The sequence below is a fragment of the Bombina bombina genome, chromosome 5, assembly GCF_027579735.1.
Source record: "Bombina bombina isolate aBomBom1 chromosome 5, aBomBom1.pri, whole genome shotgun sequence".
NCBI classification, from domain to species: Eukaryota; Metazoa; Chordata; class Amphibia; order Anura; family Bombinatoridae; genus Bombina; species Bombina bombina.
Window position 1 is genome coordinate 805424797 of NC_069503.1, and position 19147 is coordinate 805443943.

The 19147-nt window shown below is 41.1% G+C and overlaps 1 protein-coding gene across 1 annotated transcript in view; it reads left to right on the forward strand.

Moving 5' to 3' along the window:
* The window catches only part of AFG3L2 (AFG3 like matrix AAA peptidase subunit 2), a 231269-nt gene that overhangs the window by 127166 nt on the left and 84956 nt on the right, over positions 1-19147 (forward strand). The window contains exons 13-14 of the mRNA XM_053714902.1: positions 17136-17246; positions 17529-17644. Of these exons, the coding sequence (XP_053570877.1) occupies positions 17136-17246; positions 17529-17644 (227 nt within the window). The remainder of the gene's footprint in view (positions 1-17135; positions 17247-17528; positions 17645-19147) is intronic.

Genomic DNA, 19147 nt, shown 5'->3' on the forward strand with positions numbered 1-19147 from the left:
ACGCAAGAAGACAGGGTCACAGTGTGACTCCTTTTATCTGTATAGAATCAAGGGTTAATATCTCCTTAGGGGGACTATTGAACAGGGGGGGGGGGGGATAATCTTATATGTTTATTTGATTTTATGCTTCTTTTATGTGTGAGATGTTATGGGCTCATAGACTGTTATGGAATATACAGGTTTCACTTTGAGAGCCATGCAGCTTACAAGCTTGGCACGCTTTCTCATAGCGGGGAGGTCCTGCATTGTGCACCATGTGATTCAGTCCCTTTTTCCTGACCGGGTGTCTATCAGAGAGGAGTCATAAATCTCTGTACTGTCTGGGTCATAGGAGGTGGCGAGTGCCCCAGCCTTTGGGGTATAAGGGTGCCGTATTTTTTAATAAAATTATATGTTTTATTTCTCTAGTTCTCCGGTTATTACACTAGCGATCGAGGATTCTGTTACTTTAGAGGGCACTCCCTCTATTCCTAATGAGTAATTCCTGTTTATATGATGAGGGAGGCCTTAGTTCTGCCCTCTCAATTATGTTCCATATGCCTTGATAATGTGATAATATCGAACATGTTTGATACCACAGAGCTGTCTACCTCTGAGGAGTTGTCGTCCAGTGAGGTGCGTACCCTACATTCTTATCTCTACACATGCAGTTTCCCCGTAGCATTGCTAATCCTCCATCTGGCCTTTTTTCACCAGACGTTACTGCGCAGTTCAGACGGCGGTGTCTGCTGCCTTTAATGCTTTACCTCGCCCTGCTAGGCGCAAGCGAAAAGGTTACATATTGCACTCCTTCCTAGAGTACATCAGATAATTTATTGGATTTAACTGAGGGTTATCGGAGGATGAAGTTCTTTTTGAGACTTCAGAGTATGAACATTCTTGGTCTGAGTCTGCTGCTTCTAAACCTCCGGCTGGAACCAGACTTTAGTTTAGGAATTTGTGCTTTCTTCTAAAGGAAGTTTTTGGCGAATTCAGAGGTTCCAGAGGCCAAATTGTCTGATTAACCTTTAATTTCTAAATTGGATAGAGTTTGAGGACAGGTTGCTTCCTTATCCTTCCCTGCTCCTGTTAGATGGCGACCATTATTAAGAATGAATGGGACAGGATTGGATTCCTTTTCCCCCTCTGCTCTCTTTAACAAATTATCCCCGGTCCTGGACTCTCAATGGATTTGTTGTAAGGTTCCATCCCTAAATGGGATGGCGTTATCTTCACCCTTGCAAAACGTACCACTATCCCGCTTGAGGATAGTTCTTCGTTTTAGGAGTCCATGGATAAAAGATGGAAATATGGACATACAGGATATTTGTTTCAACCAGCGGCGGCTGTTGCCGCAGTTCCTGGAGAAACTACCTTCTGGTGTGACTCCTTATAGGATTTAATCGGGGTGCAGGATCCCCTCGACGTTACTCAGAAAAGATGTACGGCCTTGAAGGTTGTGCTATTCTTTTATCTGTACTGTTATTAGGCAGTTTATTCGCTTGAATGCTATGGCTTCAGCTTTTCTGTTCAGGCCCGTCAGGCTCTGGCTGAAGTCACGGTCTACGGATATGACTTCTAAGTCTAGACTTTTTCCCTTCCTTTAAGGGAATAATTTTGTCTGGTCCAGGCCTAGACTCAAATTATCTGCACGGTCACAGGGGGCAAGGGTGCCCTCCTACCGCAAGAGTATATGAACTAATCTAAGGGACAATTTTCGTTTTGATAAAGCGCATGTCAGCAGTCCTCCACTAAGCCAGAGCAAACCAAGAGCTCTTGGGAACCGGCTCAGTCCTGGAATAAATCCAAGCAGAGCAAGAAGCCCACCGAGTCTGCATCAGCATGAATGGGCGGTCCCCTTCTGGGTCATGTAGGGGCAGTATGTCACTCTTTTTAGTCGCTTGGTTCAGGGACATGCAGGATCCATGGGTCCTGGAGGTCATAGCTCAGGGTTACAAGATAAGTTAAGTCTCAGCCACCCAAGGGCAGATTCCTCCTGTCTTCCTGACCAGGAAGGAGGGAAGCCTTTCTGGGGTGTGTACGGGATCTGTCCTCTAGGAGTTATTGTCCCGGTGCCTATTGCAGTGAGAGGTTTGGGATACTATTCAAACCTTTTCATGGTCCCCAAGAAGGAGAGGGAACTTTCCGTCTGATTATAGACCTAAAGTGCTTAAGCAAGTTTTTAAATCTCCCCTTGTTTAAGATGGGAATAATAAGGTCCATTCTTACCCTCGTTTGAGAGGGGTAGTTCATGACCACAATAGATTCCTGGACCAGCACTTCCAGTTTATTGCTCTTCCGTTTGGCCTAGCTAAAGAAATTTTTTGAAGAGTGGACCATTCAGAATATCTTCTCTGTCTTATTTGATCCCATGGATGACAGATAATCTAGAGAGGGTTCTCTTGTATCAAGTACCAGGGTAAAATTCTCGGGTACTATAATAGTCTCCATAGACATGAGAATATTTCTAACAGACCAGAGACGTTGCAAGCTAGCTTCAACATGTCTTGCCCTCCAGATCTCCTTAAGGCCATCTGTGGCTTGGTATATGGAGGTGATTGGTCTCATGGTGTCCAGCTTGGACACATTTCCTTTGTCAGATTTCACCTCAGACTGTTGCAACTGCGCATACTGAACTAGTGGAACGGCGATCATTCGGATCTGTCTCAACAGATTTCTCTGGACAACCAATAGTGAGAATGTCTCTCTTAATGGTTTTGTCCGGATCACTTGTCCTGAGGGACGTCCGTCTTAAGACCATCCTGGGTGATTGTGACTATGGTTGCAAGTCTATCAGGATGGGGAGCTGTTTGGGGTGTCAGGAAGGCATAGGGCATCTGGTCTCAGGAGGGTAAAGCTCCTGATCTCATTTTGGATCTTCGGGCAATATACAATGCTCTGAAGGCTTGGCCTCTGCTGGTTTCATCCCAGTTAATCAGATTCCAATCAAACAATATATTCTCGGTGGCTTACATCAACCATCAGGGGGGAACGACAAGCTCCCTAGCTATGAGGGAAGTATCTCGAATTCTGGTGTGGGGGAGACCCGCATTTGATCGCTGACAGCTATCCACATTCCGGGTGTGGACAACTGGGAAGCGGATTTCCTCAGCAGACAATCCTTTCATCCGGTAGAATGGTCTCTCCATCCTGAGTGTTTGCAGAGATTTGCAAGTGGAAGATCTTATAACTTCTCAGTACCAAGCTACCCAGATAGGGGTGGAGGTACAGGGATCCTCATGCAGATGCATTAGCGGTGCCTTGGAGGTTCAATCCAATTTATCCTTTCCGACTGTTACCGCTACTTCCTAGTGTAGTGGCTCGGGTCAGGCAGGTGTCAGTGATACTGACTGCTCCGTCGTGGCCGCGAAGAATATGGTTTGCGGATCTAGTGGGTATGTCATCATCTCCTCCGTGGAAGTTACCTTGTCGCAGGGATCTGCTGACTAAGGTCTCTTTGTTCATCAGTGTCTAGATTCTTTGAGGCTCACTGCGTGGAGATTGAACACTTAGTCCTAGCCAAGAGAGGATTTTCTGAGAGAGTTATTTCTTTCATGTAATTAGCAAGAGTCCATGAGCTAGTGACGTATGGGATATACATTCCTACCAGGAGGGGCAAAGTTTCCCAAACCTTAAAATGCCTATAAATACACCCCTCACCACACCCACAAATCAGTTTTACAAACTTTGCCTCCTATGGAGGTGGTGAAGTAAGTTTGTGCTAGATTCTACGTTGATATGCGCTCCGCAGCAGGTTGGAGCCCGGTTTTCCTCTCAGCGTGCAGTGAATGTCAGAGGGATGTGAGGAGAGTATTGCCTATTTGAATGCAATGATCTCCTTCTACGGGGTCTATTTCAAAGGTTCTCTGTTATCGGTCGTAGAGATTCATCTCTTACCTCCCTTTTCAGATCGACGATATACTCTTATATATATATATACCATTACCTCTGCTGATTTTCCTTTCAGTACTGGTTTGGCTTTCTACAAACATGTAGATGAGTGTCCTGGGGTAAGTAAGTCTTATTTTCTGTGACACTCTAAGCTATGGTTGGGCACTTTTTTATAAAGTTCTAAATATATGTATTCAAACATTTATTTGCCTTGACTCAGGATGTTCAACATTCCTTATTTTCAGACAGTCAGTTTCATATTTGGGATAATGCATTTGAATCAATCATTTTCTTCTGTTATGTGTGATCAGTCCACGGGTCATCATTACTTCTGGGATATTATCTGCTCCCCTACAGGAAGTGCAAGAGGATTCACCCAGCAGAGTTGCTATATAGCTCCTCCCCTCTACGTCACCTCCAGTCATTCTCTTGCACCCAAAGACTAGATAGGAGGTGTGAGAGGACTATGGTGATTATACTTAGTTTTTATAACTTCAATCAAAAGTTTGTTATTTTACAATAGCACCGGAGCGTGTTATTACTTCTCTGGCAGAGTTTGAAGAAGAATCTACCAGAGTTTTTCTTATGATTTTAACCGGAGTAGTTAAGATCATATTGCTGTTTCTCGGCCATCTGAGGGAGGTAAAAGCTTCAGATCAGGGGACAGCGGGCAGTTGAATCTGCATTGAGGTATGTAGCAGTTTTTATTTTCTGAATGGAATTGATGAGAAAATCCTGCTATACCGTTATAATGACATGTATGTATACTCTACACTTCAGTATTCTGGGGATGGTATTTCACCGGAAGTACTCTGTAAAAGTACATTAAACCTTTTAATAGGTATTTAATTCATGTTAAACGTTTTTGCTGGAATGTAGAATCGTTTGCATTTCTGAGGTACTGAGTGAATAAATATTTGGGCATTATTTTTCCACTTGGCAGTTTGCTTGTTTTGATTATGACAGTTTCGTTTCTCTCTCACTGCTGTGTGTGAGGGGGAGGGGCCGTTTTTGGCGCTCTTTGCTACGCATCAAAAAAAAAAAAAAAAAAAAAAAAAATTTCCAGTCAGTTACACTTGTATTTTCTGCATGATCCGGTTCATCTCTAACAGAACTCAGGGGTCTTCAAACTTCTTTGAAGGGAGGTAGATTCTCTCAGCAGAGCTGTGAGATTTATGTAGTGACTGTGTTTTAAAACGTTGCTCTGTGATTTTTATGTTTAAAATTTAATTAGTGTTGCTTTACTAATGGGAACAAACCTTTGCTAACAAGTTGTGTTGTTTTTAAAGAGTGATGCTATAACTGTTTTTCAGTTCATTATTTCAACTGTCATTTAATCGTTTAGTGCTTCTTTGAGGCACAGTACGTTTTTGTTAAATAAGATTGTAACCAAGTTGCATGTTTTTTGCTAGTGTGTTTAACATGTCTGATTCAGAGGAAGATACCTGTGTCATTTGTTCCAATGCCAAGGTGGAGCCCAATAGAAATTTATGTACTAACTGTATTGATGCTACTTTAAATAAAAGCCAATCTGTACAAATTGAACAAATTTCACCAAACAGCGAGGGGAGAGTTATGCCGTCTAACTCGCCTCACGTGTCAGTACCTGCGTCTCCCGCCCGGGAGGTGCGTGATATTATGGCGCCTAGTACATCTGGGCAGCCATTACAGATAACATTACAAGATATGGCTACTGTTATGACTGAAGTTTTGGCTAAGTTACCAGAACTAAGAGGCAAGCGTGATCACTCTGGGGTGAGAACAGAGTGCGCTGATAATTCTAGGGCCATGTCTGATACTGCGTCACAGCTTGCAGAGCATGAGGACGGAGAGCTTCATTCTGTAGGTGACGGTTCTGATCCAAGCAGATTGGATTCAGATATTTCAAATTTTAAATTTAAATTGGAAAACCTCCGTGTATTACTAGGGGAGGTCTTAGCGGCTCTTAACGATTGTAACACTGTTGCAATACCAGAGAAAATGTGTAGGTTGGATAAATACTTTGCGGTACCGGCGAGTACTGACGTTTTTCCTATACCTAAGAGATTAACTGAAATTGTTACTAAGGAGTGGGATAGACCCGGTGTGCCGTTCTCACCCCCTCCAATATTTAGAAAGATGTTTCCAATAGACGCCACCACACGGGACTTATGGCAAACGGTCCCTAAGGTGGAGGGAGCAGTTTCTACTTTAGCTAAGCGCACCACTATCCCGGTGGAGGATAGCTGTGCTTTTTCAGATCCTATGGATAAAAAATTAGAGGGTTACCTTAAGAAAATGTTTGTTCAACAAGGTTTTATATTGCAACCCCTTGCATGCATCGCGCCGATTACGGCTGCGGCAGCATTTTGGATTGAGTCTCTGGAAGAGAACCTTAGTTCCGCTACGCTGGACGACATTACGGACAGGCTTAGAGTCCTTAAACTAGCTAATTCATTCATTTCGGAGGCCGTAGTACATTTAACCAAACTTACGGCTAAGAATTCAGGATTCGCCATTCAGGCACGTAGGGCGCTGTGGCTAAAATCCTGGTCGGCTGATGTAACTTCTAAGTCCAAATTACTTAATATACCTTTCAAGGGGCAAACTTTATTTGGGCCCGGTTTGAAAGAAATTATCGCTGACATTACAGGAGGTAAGGGCCACGCTCTACCTCAAGACAAAGCCAAAGCTAAGGCTAGACAGTCTAATTTTCGTCCCTTTCGGAATTTCAAAGCAGGTGCAGCATCAACTTCCACTGCACCAAAACAGGAAGGAGCTGTTGCTCGTTACAGACAAGGCTGGAAACCTAACCAGTCCTGGAATAAGGGCAAGCAGGCCAGAAAACCTGCTGCTGCCCCTAAGACAGCATGAACCGAGGGCCCCCGATCCGGGACCGGATCTAGTGGGGGGCAGACTCTCTCTCTTCGCCCAGGCTTGGGCAAGAGATGTCCAGGATCCCTGGGCGCTAGAGATCATATCTCAGGGATACCTTCTAGACTTCAAATTATCTCCCCCACGAGGGAGATTTCATCTGTCAAGGTTGTCAACAAACCAAATAAAGAAAGACGCGTTTCTACGCTGTGTACAAGATCTATTATTAATGGGAGTGATCCATCCGGTTCCGCGGTCGGAACAAGGACAAGGGTTTTACTCAAACCTGTTTGTGGTTCCCAAAAAAGAGGGAACTTTCAGGCCAATCTTGGATTTAAAGATCCTAAACAAATTCCTAAGAGTTCCATCGTTCAAAATGGAAACTATTCGGACAATCTTACCCATGATCCAAAAGGGTCAGTACATGACCACAGTGGATTTAAAGGATGCTTACCTTCACATACCGATTCACAAAGATCATTACCGATATCTAAGGTTTGCCTTCTTAGACAGGCATTACCAGTTTGTAGCCCTTCCATTCGGATTGGCTACGGCTCCAAGAATTTTCACAAAGGTTCTGGGTGCCCTTCTAGCGGTTCTGAGACCGCGAGGAATTTCGGTAGCTCCGTACCTAGACGACATTCTGATACAAGCTTCAAGCTTTCAAACTGCCAAGTCTCATACAGAGTTAGTTCTGGCATTTCTAAGGTCGCATGGATGGAAAGTGAACGAAAAGAAGAGTTCTCTCTTGCCTCTCACAAGGGTTCCATTCTTGGGGACTCTTATAGATTCTGTAGAAATGAAGATTTATCTGACAGAAGACAGATTAACAAAGCTTCTAAATGCATGCCGTGTCCTTCATTCCATTCAACTCCCGTCAGTAGCTCAATGCATGGAGGTGATCGGCTTAATGGTAGCAGCAATGGACATAGTACCCTTTGCACGCCTACATCTCAGACCGCTGCAATTGTGCATGCTGAGTCAGTGGAATGGGGATTACTCAGATTTGTCCCCCACTCTGAATCTGGATCAAGAGACCAGAAACTCTCTTCTATGGTGGCTTTCTCGGCCACATCTGTCCAGGGGGATGCCTTTCAGCAGGCCGGACTGGACAATTGTAACAACAGACGCCAGCCTTCTAGGTTGGGGCGCTGTCTGGAATTCTCTGAAGGCTCAGGGACAATGGAGTCAGGAGGAAAGTCTCCTGCCAATAAACATTCTGGAATTGAGAGCAGTTCTCAATGCCCTTCTAGCTTGGCCCCAGTTAAAGACTCGGGGGTTCATCAGGTTTCAGTCGGACAACATCACGACTGTAGCTTACATCAACCATCAGGGAGGGACAAGAAGCTCCCTAGCAATGATAGAAGTATCAAAGATAATTCGCTGGGCAGAGTCTCACTCTTGCCACCTGTCAGCAATCCACATCCCGGGAGTGGAGAACTGGGAGGCGGATTTCTTGAGTCGCCAGACTCTTCATCCGGGGGAGTGGGAACTTCATCCGGAGGTCTTTGCCCAAATACTTCGACGTTGGGGCAAACCAGAGATAGATCTCATGGCGTCTCGCCAGAACGCCAAACTTCCTCGCTACGGATCCAGATCCAGGGATCCGGGAGCGGTTCTGATAGATGCTTTGACAGCACCTTGGAACTTCAGGATGGCTTATGTGTTTCCACCCTTCCCGCTGCTTCCTCGATTGATTGCCAAAATCAAACAGGAGAGAGCATCAGTGATTCTAATAGCGCCTGCATGGCCGCGCAGGACTTGGTATGCAGATCTAGTGGACATGTCATCCTGTCCGCCGTGGTCTCTACCTCTAAGACAGGACCTTCTGATTCAGGGTCCATTCAAACATCAAAGTCTAACTTCTCTGAAGCTGACTGCTTGGAAATTGAACGCTTGATTTTATCAAAACGTGGGTTTTCTGAGTCGGTTATTGATACCCTGATACAGGCTAGGAAGCCTGTTACCAGAAAGATTTACCATAAAATATGGCGTAAATACCTATACTGGTGTGAATCCAAAGATTACTCCTGGAGTAAGGTTAGGATTCCTAGGATATTGTCTTTTCTACAAGAAGGTTTAGAAAAGGGTTTATCGGCTAGCTCATTAAAGGGACAGATCTCAGCTCTGTCCATCTTGTTACACAGGCGTCTGTCAGAAAATTCAGACATCCAGGCCTTTTGTCAGGCTTTAGCTAGGATCAAGCCTGTGTTTAAAACTGTTGCTCCGCCATGGAGTTTAAACTTAGTTCTTAACGTTTTACAGGGTGTTCCGTTTGAACCCCTTCATTCCATTGATATAAGATTGTTATCTTGGAAAGTTCTATTTTTAATGGCTATTTCCTCGGCTCGAAGAGTCTCTGAGTTATCAGCCCTACATTGTGATTCTCCTTATCTGATCTTTCACTCAGACAAGGTAGTTCTGCGTACTAAACCTGGGTTCTTACCTAAGGTTGTCTCTAACAGGAATATCAATCAAGAGATTGTTGTTCCCTCCTTGTGTCCAAATCCTTCTTCAAAGAAGGAACGTCTTCTACACAATCTGGATGTAGTTCGTGCCCTCAAGTTCTACTTGCAGGCAACTAAAGATTTTCGCCAAACTTCTTCCCTGTTTGTCGTTTATTCTGGACAGAGGAGAGGTCAAAAAGCTTCTGCTACCTCTCTCTCTTTTTGGCTTCGTAGCATAATACGTTTAGCCTATGAGACTGCTGGACAGCAGCCTCCTGAAAGAATTACAGCTCATTCCACTAGAGCTGTGGCTTCCACTTGGGCCTTTAAGAATGAGGCCTCTGTTGAACAGATTTGCAAGGCTGCAACTTGGTCTTCGCTTCATACTTTTTCCAAATTTTACAAATTTGACACTTTTGCTTCTTCGGAGGCTATTTTTGGGAGAAAGGTTCTTCAGGCAGTGGTTCCTTCTGTATAATGAGCCTGCCTATCCCTCCCGTCATCCGTGTACTTTTGCTTTGGTATTGGTATCCCAGAAGTAATGATGACCCGTGGACTGATCACACATAACAGAAGAAAACATAATTTATGCTTACCTGATAAATTCCTTTCTTCTGTTGTGTGATCAGTCCACGGCCCGCCCTGTTTTTTAAGGCAGGTACATATTTTTTAAATTATAATTCAGTCACCACTACACCCTTGGCTTCTCCTTTCTCGTTGGTCTTTGGTCGAATGACTGGAGGTGACGTAGAGGGGAGGAGCTATATAGCAACTCTGCTGGGTGAATCCTCTTGCACTTCCTGTAGGGGAGCAGATAATATCCCAGAAGTAATGATGACCCGTGGACTGATCACACAACAGAAGAAAGGAATTTATCAGGTAAGCATAAATTATGTTTTTTCTTACCTTAAAAAATTTGACTTCTTCCCTGTGGGATGTTAGGCTCGCGGGGGCTGAAAATGCTTCATTTTATTGCGTTATTCTTGGCGCGGACTTTTTTGGCGCAAATTTTTTTTCTGTTTCCGGCGTCATACGTGTTGCCGGAAGTTGCGTCATTTTTGACGTTCTTTTGCGTCAAAAGTGTCGGCGTTCCGGATGTGGCGTCATTTTTGGCGCCAAAAGCGTTTAGGCGACAAATAATGTGGGCGTCTTATTTGGCGCTAAAAAAATATGGGCGTCACTTTTGTCTCCACATTATTTAAGTCTCATTATTTATTGCTTCTGGTTGCTAGAAGCTTGTTCACTGGCATTTTTTTCCCATTCCTGAAACTGTCATTTAAGGAATTTGATCAATTTTGCTTTATATGTTGTTTTTTCTATTACATATCGCAAGATGTTCCACGTTGCAACTGAGTCAGAAGATACTTCAGGAAAATCGCTGCCCGGTGCTGGAGCTACCAAAGCTAAGTGTATCACTTTTGGTATCTGTTCCTTCAGCTGTTGTTTGTATTAAATGTTATGACAAACTTGTTAATGCAGATAAAATTTCCTTTAGTACTGTTACATTACCTGTTGCTGTTCCGTCAACATCTAATACTCAGAGTGTTCCTGATAACATAAGAGATTTTGTTCTCTTCTAAATTCTAAATCCATTAAGAAGGCTATGTCTGTTATTTCTCCTTTTAGTATACATAAAAGTCTTTTAAAACTTCTCTTTTTTCAGATGAATTTTTAAATGAACATCATCATTCTGATACTGATAATGGTTCTTCTGGTTCAGAGGTTTCTGTCTCAGAGGTTGATGCTGATAAATCTTTGTATTTGTTCAAGATGGAATTTATTCGTTCTTTATTTAAAGAAGTATTAATTGCATTAGAAATAGAGGATTCTGGTCCTCTTGATACTAAAACTAAACGTTTAAATAAGGTTTTTAAATCTCCTGTAGTTATTCCAGAAGTGTTTCCTGTCCCTGATGCTATTTCTGAAGTAATTTCCAGGGAATGGAATAATTTGGTTTACTCCTTTTAAAACGTTTTAAGCAATTATATCCTGTGCCATCTGACAGATTAGAGTTTGGGACAAAATCCCTAAGGTTAATGGGGCTGTCTCTACTCCTGCTATATTTTTAGCGGATGTTGCTGCAGCTTCAACTTTTTGGTTAGAAGCTTTAGCGCAACAAGTAACAGATCATAATTCTCATAGCATTATTATTCTATAACATGCTAATTATTTTATTTGTGATGCCATCTTTGATATCATTAGAATTGATGTCAGGTATATGTCTCTAACTATTTTAGCTAGAAGAGCTTTATGGCTTAAAACTTGGAATGCTGATATGTCTTCAAAGTCAACTTTGCTATCCCTTTCTTTCCAGGGTAATAAATTATTTGGTTCTCAGTTGGATTCTTTTATCTCAACTGTTACTGGAAGGAAGGGAACTTTTTTACCACAGGATAAAAAATCTGAGGTAAATTTAGGTCTAATAATCGTTTTCGTTCCTTTCATCACAACAAGGAACAAAAGCCTGATCCTTCATCCTCAGGAGCGGTATCAGTTTGGAAACCTTCTTCACTTTGGAATATATCCAAGCCTTATAGAAACCCAAAGCCAGCTCCTAAATCCCCATGAAGGTGCGGCCCTCATTCCAGCTCAGCTGGTATGGGGCAGTTTACGTTCTTTTCAAAGAAATTTGGATCAATTCCGTTCACAATCTCTGGTTTCAGAACATTGTTTCAGAAGGGTACAGAATTGGCTTCAAGTTAAGGCCTCCTGCAAAGAGATTTTTTTCTTTCCCGTGTCCCAGTAAACCCAGCAAAGGCTCAAGCATTTCTGAAATGTGTTTCAGATCTAGAGTTGGCTGGAGTAATTATGCCAGTTCCAGTTCTGGAACAGGGGCTGGGGTTTTATTCTATCTCTTCATTGTACCAAAGAAGGTCAATTCCTTCAGACCAGTTCCGGATCTATCAATTTTGAATCGTTATGTAAGGATACCAACATTCAAGATGGTAGCTGTAAGGACTATCCTGCCTTTTGTTCAGCAAGGGCATTATATGTCTACAATAGATTTACAGGATGCATATCTGCATATTCCGATTCATCCAGATCACTTTTAGTTTCTGAGATTCTCTTTTTTAGACAAGCATTACCAGTTTTGTGGCTCTACCGTTTGGCTTAGCATCAGCTCCAAGAATTTTTACAAAGGTTCTCGTGCCCTTCTGTCTGTATTCAGAGAACAGGGCATTGGTATTTCCTTATTTGGACGATATCTTGGTACTTGCTCAGTCTTCACATTTTACAGAATCTCATACGAATCGACTTGTGTTGTTTCTTCAAGATCATGGTTGGAGGATCAATTTACCAAAAAGTTCATTGATTCCTCAGACAAGGGTAACCTTTTTAGGTTTCCAGGTAGATTCAGTGTCTATGACTCTGTCTTTGTCAGACAAGAGAAGTCTAACATTGATATCAGCTTGTCAAAACCTTCAGTCACAATCATTCCCTTTGGTAGCCTTATGCATGGAAATTTTAGGTCTTATGACTGCTGCATCGGACGCGATCTCCTTTGCTCATTTTCACATGCGACCTCTTCAGCTCTGTATGCTGAACCAATGGTGTAGGGATTACACAAAGATATCTCAATTAATATCTTTAAAACCGATTGTACGACACTCTCTGACGTGGTGGACAGATCACCATCGTTTAGTTCAGGGGGCTTCTTTTGTTCTTCCGACCTGGACTGTAATTTCAACAGATGCAAGTCTTACAGGTTGGGGAGCTGTGTGGGGGTCTCTGACAGCACAAGGGGTTTGGGAATCTCAGAAGGTGAGATTACCGATCAATATTTTGGAACTCTGTGCAATTTTCAGAGCTCTTCAGTCTTGGCCTCTTCTGAAGAGAGAGTCGTTCATTTGTTTTCAGATAGTCAATGTCACAACTATGGCATACATCAATCATCAAGGAGGGACTCACAGTCCTCTGGCTATGAAAGAAGTATCTCGAATTCTGGTTTGGGCGGAATCCAGCTCCTGTCTAATCTCTGCGGTTCATTTCCCAGGTATAGACAATTAGGAAGCGGATTATCTCAGTCGTCAAAAGTTGTATCCGGGCGAATGGTCTCTTCACCCAGAGGTATTTCTTCAGATTGTTCAAATGTGGGAACTTCCAGAAATAGATCTGATGGTTTCTCATCTAAACAAGAATCTTCCCAGGTATCTGTTCAGACCCCGGGATCCTCAGGCGGAGGCAGTGAATGCATTATCACTTCCTTGGAAGTATCATCCTGCCTATATCCCTCCGCCTCTAGTTCTTCTTCCAAGAGTAATCTCCAAGATTCTGAAGGAATGCTTGTTTGTTCTGCTGGTAGCTCCAGCATGGACGGATTCTTTTTCGGATGGCCTTTTGCCAACCGTGGGCTCTTCCGTTAAGACCAGACCTTCTGTCGCAAGGTCCTTTTTTCCATCAGGATCTCAAATTTTTAAATTTAAGGGTATGGAGATTGAACGCTTGATTCTTGGTCAAAGAGGTTTCTCTGACTCTGTGATTAATACTATGTTACAGGCTCGTAAATCTGTATCTAGAGAGATATATTATAGAGTCTGGAAGACTTATATTTCTTAGTGTCTTCTCATCATTTTTCCTGGCATTCTTTTAGAATTCCGAGAATTTTTTTACAGTTTCTTCAGGATGGTTTAGATAAAGGTTTGTCCGCAAGTTCCTTGACAAGACAAATCTCTGCCCTTTCTGTTCTTTTTCACAGAAAGATAGCTAATCTTCCTGATATTCATTGTTTTGTACAAGACTTGGTTCGTATAAAACCTGTCATTCAGTCAATTTCTCCTCCTTGGAGTTTGAATTTGGTTCTGGGGGCTCTTCTAGCTCCTCCTTTTGAACCCATGCATTCATTTGGACATTAAACTTCTTTCTTGGAAAGTTTTGTTTCTTTTGGCCATCTCTTCTGCCAGAAGAGTCTCTGAATTATCTGCTCTTTCTTGTGAGTCTCCTTTTCTGATTTTTCATCAGGATAAGGCGGTGTTGCGAACTTCTTTTGAATTTTTTCCTAAGGTTGTGTATTCTAACAATATTAGTAGAGAAATTGTGGTTCCTTCATTATGTCCTAATCCTAAGAATTCTAAGGAGAAATCATTGCATTCTTTGGATGTTGTTAGAGCTTTGTAATATTATGTTGAAGCTACTAAGTCTTTCCGAAAGACTTCTAGTCTATTTTTCATCTTTTCTGGTTCTAGAAAAAGCCAGAAAGCTTCTGCCATTTCTTTGGCATCTTGGTTGAAATCTTTAATTCATCATGCCTATGTCGAGTCGGGTAAAACTCTGCCTCAAAGGATTACAGCTCATTCTACTAGGTCAGTTTCTACTTCCTGGGCGTTTAGGAATGAAGCTTCGGTTGATCAGATTTGCAAAGCAGCAACTTGGTCCTCTTTGCATACTTTTACTAAATTCTACCATTTTGATGTGTTTTCTTCTTCTGAAGCAGTTTTTGGTAGAAAAGTACTTCAGGCAGCGGTTTCAGTTTGAATCTTCTGCTTATGTTTTCATTAAACTTTATTTTGGGTGTGGATTATTTTCAGCAGGAATTGGCTGTCTTTATTTTATCCCTCCCTCTCTAGTGACTCTTGCGTGGAAAGATCCACATCTTGGGTAGTCATCCCATACGTCACTAGCTCATGGACTCTTGCTAATTACATGAAAGAAAACATAATTTATGTAAGAACTTACCTGATAAATTCATTTCTTTCATATTAGCAAGAGTCCATGAGGCCCACCCTTTTTGTGGTGGTTATGATTTTTTTGTATAAAGCACAATTATTCCAATTCCTTATTTTATATGCTTTCGCACTTTTTTCTTATCACCCCACTTCTTGGCTATTCGTTAAACTGATTTGTGGGTGTGGTGAGGGGTGTATTTATAGGCATTTTAAGGTTTGGGAAACTTTGCCCCTCCTGGTAGGAATGTATATCCCATACGTCACTAGCTCATGGACTCTTGCTAATATGAAAGAAATGAATTTATCAGGTAAGTTCTTACATAAATTATGTTTTTTACTCTCATTCAAGCTCGTAAGCAGATATTTCTCCTACTGTTCCTTGTTCCCTCTGCAAAATGACTAGGGTTATGAGAAAGTGGGGGAGGTATTTAAGCCTTTGGCTCGGGTGTCTTTGCCTCCTCCTGGTGGCTAGGTTCAGTATTTCCCACAAGTAAGGCATGCAACGGTGGACTCTTCCCATACAGATGGAAATATTATCAGGTAAGCATCATTTTTATGGGTTTTTTTTTTTTTTTGTGTTTTTTTTTTTATTTATATCTCTGCTCATTTGATCCACCCCTCCTGGAACATAAACTATATTGTAAAAGTTTGTATCATCAGAAACAAGCACACTTTCCCCTGGAGCCCACTTTCAATATCACTGCTGAACATGTTAAACAGAACAAGACAAAGAACTGACCCTTGTAACACCACTTGTAACTGACCCCTCATTTGAATTTACGCCATTAAATGAAACCCTCTACCTTCGATACTTAAAGTGATTTTAAGGTTATGCACTTTAAGACGTAGTATGTCAAATGAATCTTAAAAAAGTGCACGTTCATTCATTAATTTTTTTTTAAAGACGGTTCCTTAGTAAAATAATTATTGTTTAGTTATGGCAAACATCCCGCCGTTCCACCGCCTGCTTCTGATGCTGTATTTAGTTGATTGATGATGAAGCCGGAATGTTAAGTTATTGTTTAACTACAATAGACATATCCTATATTAGCCTGGCTAGTTTTTTTAGGTATTTGAATTGGAAATAGCTGCAAAACTTGCTTATTTAAACTAATCAGTGAATAATTTGAGATATTTAAAGGGATAAAAAGTCTTTTTCATTGTTGTAATGGAAAAAAAAATAAACAATGGGTTATAATTAAGAACGCATTGCAATATGTATTAATTTGAAAAGCATTTTACGGTACCTTGTAGTTGTGCAATGTCCATTACTTCTTATCACAACCTCAGAAGGGGAGTGTGGTTTCTACAGAAAAGCAAAGGGGCAGCTTTTTACTTTTTGAGTGCTTGGAGACACCTGCTCTAGCTACAGGGAGTTTATTGCCCATGCTCAGTAGAGTACTTTTGTTGCAAAAATAATGTTAAAGTAGACCTTGAGTTCTATAATGTCAGCTCTCAGATCTCACTAAAGGCACTGATTAAGTTTATTTGCTGTTCTTAACACAATCTGTTTCTTTTTAGGTTTACTTTGATTTACTAAGAGAACACTGCATTATATCTCTTTAAAGGGATATTCCAGACAAAATTGAAAACCACATGGATGCATTTCGGTATTGAACAGAAGCAATTTTGTAATATACATGCATTAGCAAAAATGCTTCTAATAAAAGCTATAGCTGTTTCAAAAGTGTATTTAAGTATGCACCGTGCACCAGCATTTTAAACACAGCCCTTGCTCAGAGAGCCTAAGGTGCTTGTACCATCTGGTAATGACTCAATTTGTTAATTGCTGACAATGATACAAGCCTCACTGACGATCTGAGCAGCTGCATTATTGTTAAATGTGGGTGCAGTGACAATATATAGCTATGCTTCACATGCAGAGAAAAATGTTAACACTAAAATAGTGATAACTTTTACTAGAAGCATTTTTGCCAATACATGTATATTGCAAATATGTTTCTATTCAAAGATGTAATAAATCTATGTGCATTTAAATTTTGTCTGGAATGTCCCTTTAAGGTAGAAAATGAGCTGGTTTGTTTCCTCTTGTCTTATGAAGTTTTTTTTTTTTTTTTTCTAATGAGCTACGAAAAAAAAGCAAACTTTTTTTAATGAAATTTTAAAATGGAATTACATTAATTTTTCTTCTGTGTATTTTTGTAAAACTAAAAAAACATGATAGTTTATCAGTCAGTAAGAAACAAATAGTGGTGCTTTCAAACATATCAGGGGAAAAAGCTAAATTTCTTACTCGTCCATTGCAATTTATTATAATCTGGGACTACGTCTTTCTTTTCAGGGGCTGATATCGCAAATGTGTGCAATGAAGCTGCTCTGATTGCAGCACGACACCTTTCAGATTCCATAAACCAAAAACACTTTGAACAAGCCATAGAAAGAGTAATAGGAGGTAAGAGAAATTCAACGTTTCATTTATATGTATCATTTATTTTTTCGTTTGCAGCCATGCTAAATTCAATGTCTATAGTTCTGTCCTTTATCATCTATTTATCATATCTCTGTCATCTGCCTGTCAGTTATCTCTCATCTGTCTTTTGAAGAATATTATAATATTGCAATTTTTTAAATTTATTTTTTATAAATATGAATTTCAACTATTTTTTGTTTTCTTAAAGAAAAATTATGGTTTTAGAAAATGCAATTACAGATCCTCATTTGTTCTACTTTTTAGGTCTGGAAAAGAAGACCCAGGTCCTCCAACCAGAAGAAAAGAAGACCGTGGCTTATCATGAAGCGGGGCATGCAGTTGCTGGATGGTTTTTGGAACATGCTGATCCCCTTTTGAAAGTAAAGTTTTCAGCTTGATGATTTATGAAAAACAATGACGCACTATTTTTATTTTTAAATCTGTATAAAATTACAGCACTTGCAATAACTCCTGAATTTACGTGTTTGTTCTATTAAATGGACCAGTCATTTGCTACTATGCTGGAGCAGTACACGTTCTGCATATTATTTGAAAACACTTTGTAATACACAAAGCTTTTTCAATTTAACAAAAAAAAAATTGCATTTTTATTGACATCAATGTCTTGAGTATTTTATCTTGTACGCTGGTTATTAGATATGCTCTGTGCTCAGTATGTTAGCATATATACTGCTTAGTGGTAGCTACTCAAAATATTTATCTGACTTGTCTGTCTATATATAAGCTTAGTTGGGCGTAAAAAAAAATACTTTTTATTAAAGAAATGAGATCTATTAGCATATCAATCTCTTTCAGCATCAGTCGTTTGTGCTCTAGCTCAGTTCCCCAAACCTTAGATTGATCTCACATAATTTATTTCCTTAAAGGGACATAAAACCCAATTTTTTTCTTTCATGATTCAGATAGAACATACAATTTTAAACCACATTTTTTACTTTTGTTATCAAATTTTCTTCTTAAATGGAAAGAGTCCACAGCTGCATTCATTACTTTTGGGAAATAAGAAACTGGCCACCAGGAGGAGGCAAAGACACCCCAGCCAAAGGCTTAAATACTCCTCCCACTCCTTCATCCCCCAGTCATTCTTTGCCTTTCGTCCCAAGAGGATGGCAGAGAAGTGTCAGAATGTTTAATTTTTGTTTTTGTCTCTTATGGAGGGTAGTACTCTTCGGCATGGGAGAGGAGTTTTAAGTAGTCCTGTCAGTCTCTCAGTGAGGGTTTGGATGAAAGTTAGAGTCCGGAGATGCAGGGAGTTTCTTTCTGCAAAACCATCCTCAACCAATCGGCGTTGTCGAACTTCGCTTCGCTGCCTGCTTTCTTCTCTCAAGTCCATGGCGGAGGCAATGCTACTATCCGTCACACTTGAAGGGCAGTGTTCCTGTTCCAACGGCGTAGATTCCGGTAACTTTGTTTCATTTTACTTTATTTGTCAATGTACTGTAATGTGAATGTTTCCCGAGAGGCTACCACCTTGCGGGTCTAATTTAGACATAAGGGTCTCAGTTAGTCTCTTTTAGTATCTTGGAATCAAAGGGGGGTTTATAAACATGTTTGTTATGTGATTTAACCTGCTTATGTGTGATGTTTACTGGGCTCGTGGTTGGTACATTGAGGCCTTTGGAAGTGATGCAGCCTTTTGGTTGGGCGCGCTTTTTTTGGACTGTACGGTTTACCTTGTGTTCGGGTGTGGTTACTTTCCATTTTTCCATTTCCGCATTCCCGACCGCGTGGTGAAGGAAATGTTCTAGTCCGCAGGGGTCTGGTCATAGGAGGTGGCGAGTGCCCCAGCCATTGTGGGTGTCGGGTGCCGTTTTTTGTTTTACTACTTTAGTCCATATTTAAATATCCTCTATCAAGTTATG